Genomic DNA, 2,905 nt, shown 5'->3' with positions numbered 1-2,905 from the left:
TTCGTATGTCTTCTATAGCCGAAGATAGAGCATATCATTTATAGATATGCTCATCAATTTACCACATGAAACATCAAAGCAAATAGTATGGGGTATAACTTTTTTACACGTGGCTGGCGTTAGGCCATCACAACATATATCAAATTTACATTGACCATAAACGTGGGTTCTTCTGCAAACTAAATGAAATAAATCCATTTCTCATAAGTAATCAACGCATCTCAAATCCCAAAAGATTAGTGTTTCCGCCTCCCAGCCATCTCAACCACACATAATTGTATCCTACTCAAGATTACCAAGGCATCTTTAACGCCTTATATTTCTCTTTATAAGATGGAGTACCAAATCCCTTCCTTACTTCCCTTCATTCTCAGAGGACTACGTTCAGACTGGCGGTGCTTCAGTCTTCGCTACTTCGACCCGCACCTTCACCCTGGACGGCTACCACCTCCCCTACGCCTGGAACCAGACTATTTCGTACGACGCTGAGCTCGGGAAGCAGCCGTACCTCGTGCAGACCCTTCATGCTGCCGGTCTGGGGTCTGCGTACAGGTAGGGAGGGTCTTAGGTGATTTAGTTACGTTGACTATCGTTTCGAGTTGAAAGGGTGTAAAGGTATGATGGTTTGATGTCTCGTTTGCTTCGATCTGTTGGTTCGATGGGTACGTATTTTTTCTTGAGTGGGATTCATTTTTTTTTTACTCGCCCGCATAATATGAGAGATGTATTCCCCTCGGAGAAAGCACGGAGTGAATGGAGTTCTAAACCGTCTTTGTTTATAAATCCCGAAGTTGTTTCCCCCAAACTGCACCGTCTGCGTCTCCCTCAGAACGAGCCAGGCCGAGTTGGACGTGGTCGTGTCAGCCTCCATCTCTCCGGCGTTGAACAGTGGCACTTGTCCCTCCGGCTTCACCCTCGACTCGTCAGGCCCTTACTGCCGCGACAACGACGAGTGCCTGGCATCCACGAGCCGCTGTTCCCACGGCTGCACCAACACCGTCGGGAGCTATTCCTGCGACTGCAACCTTGGCTACACGCTGGGCCCCGATGGATACACGTGTCAAGGTCCCTAGATAAGAGAGGGTTATGTGTTTACTTGTCGTGGGATAATGAGTAGAAATACACTACGCTATCGATATATTTTAGATGTTTTAGGTCTGATGGATCAGCGAGGTATATTTTATATGTTCAGACTTGAAATTAAATAACATTTTTTAGCGACGATCCTGTTCTGTAGACCATAAATGTAAAATGTCTATAGCAACCAATCTCTAGCTCATACATGCTAATGATTCAGCACATGCACACAACAGTATCGTATATTCACCAAATAGTTCAAAAGCGTTCATTCCCTCTCGACACAGACGTAGACGAGTGTTCAATGGCCGGTGTGTGTGGGCCGCTTGAGAACTGCGCTAACACCCCAGGCTCTTACACCTGCACATATAACTGCCGGCCTGGACTCAAAAGGACTGCCTCGGGTACATCGTGTGAAGGTAATGATGTTCTGGCTGTTTTATACTGTGCATTTTACGTCTGAATCTGTAGCATATAAGTACTTATTTATAGTGTGATAGTGCAGCAAATATATTTACATGCATAAGTAACCCTCCGTGGCGAGGAATTGAACCCGGATTCAGTGCCTTGCCAGTGTGGGTTATTTGCATGTAGGGAGAATTCGATATGCACCTATAATTTGAGAAAACAATATTACTTCCTCTCTTTAAAATTTCGTCCCAACACTACTTGACATTTTTTGTTGACCCCCTTATATAAATATGAGTTCTACAACCCTCAAGACATACCGATTTCTGTGACATACCAATTTCTGCGACATACCAATTTCTGCGACATACCAATTTCTGCCTTTTCTTAGACCCCCTTATGCAAATATGAGTTCTACAAATCCTCAGAAATACACCAATTTTTGTTATCTTATGAAACTCCTTTATATAGATATGGGCATTTATAACTCTTAAGAGATACGCCAAGTTCTATCTCATTTTAAGCTTCCCTATGTAGATGTGAAGCATACCAATTTCTGTCCTTTTTAAACTCCCTTGTATAGATATAAAAACACAATATTTTCTGCCTTTTTCAAACTCCCAGTTATAGATACAAGTTCAACAAACACACATTTCTACCTTTCTGAAAACTCATAAAAAACGAGCACTATAAACACTCAAGGAATACACCATCTCCCATTCCTCTCGCCAGACATAAACGAATGCACAGAGACGCCAGGAGTGTGTGACCAGACGTGCCTCAACCTCATCGGGGGATATAGGTGTGACTGCAGAAGGGGATTCAGGCTCGTGGGCCAGAGTCGCTGCGTCGGTAAGGGCGTGTGGGCGTGATTGGACTTTTAATTGTGTGTTATACTTAACTTAGAGAAGTGTGGATACACGGATACGTGAGGACATTGCTTGAGGCGTAGATTTTGTGTTTACTGAGAAGTGTGAATACGTAAGGGTTATGTGCTTACTTTACTTACATGATATTTCTAAGAGCCTAGATTATGAGTTTACTTTACTTAGAAGTGTGGATATGCGAGGATATGACTAAAGGCGTAGTTTTTGTGTTATACTTAAGAGTGTGGGTACGTGAGGACTTTACAAAGGGTGTAGAGTATGTGTTTACTTACAAGTGTGGATACATGAGGATTATGTGTTATACTTGACATAGAGAAGTGTGGAATATGTGAGGATATTACGAAGGGTGTAGACGATATGTTACACTTAATTGAAGAGTGTAGTTAGATGAGGACATTTCTAAGTGTGTAGAGTATGGTACTTAGAAGTGCAGATACATGATTGATTGAGTCATGGGTGTAAGATATGTAGAAAAGGAAGATTGATTGCGGGATGTTGAGTTAACAGAGAGGCATTAACATGTAGATGAGCAC

The 2,905-nt window shown here is 42.6% G+C and overlaps 1 protein-coding gene across 1 annotated transcript in view; it reads left to right on the top strand.

Moving 5' to 3' along the window:
- LOC119594537 (hemicentin-1-like) overlaps positions 1-2,905 on the top strand; it is a gene marked incomplete in the record, with an annotated part of 21,635 nt that overhangs the window by 10,333 nt on the left and 8,397 nt on the right. Inside the window, 4 exon segments of the mRNA XM_037943569.1 lie at positions 375-552; positions 830-1,065; positions 1,365-1,496; positions 2,218-2,337. Coding sequence (XP_037799497.1) covers positions 375-552; positions 830-1,065; positions 1,365-1,496; positions 2,218-2,337 — 666 coding nt within the window.

Source organism: Penaeus monodon, chromosome 34 (assembly GCF_015228065.2).
Source record: "Penaeus monodon isolate SGIC_2016 chromosome 34, NSTDA_Pmon_1, whole genome shotgun sequence".
NCBI lineage: Eukaryota > Metazoa > Arthropoda > Malacostraca > Decapoda > Penaeidae > Penaeus > Penaeus monodon.
The sequence above is the reverse complement of the archived record's forward strand: the minus strand, read 5'-3'. Positions and strand labels throughout refer to the sequence as shown.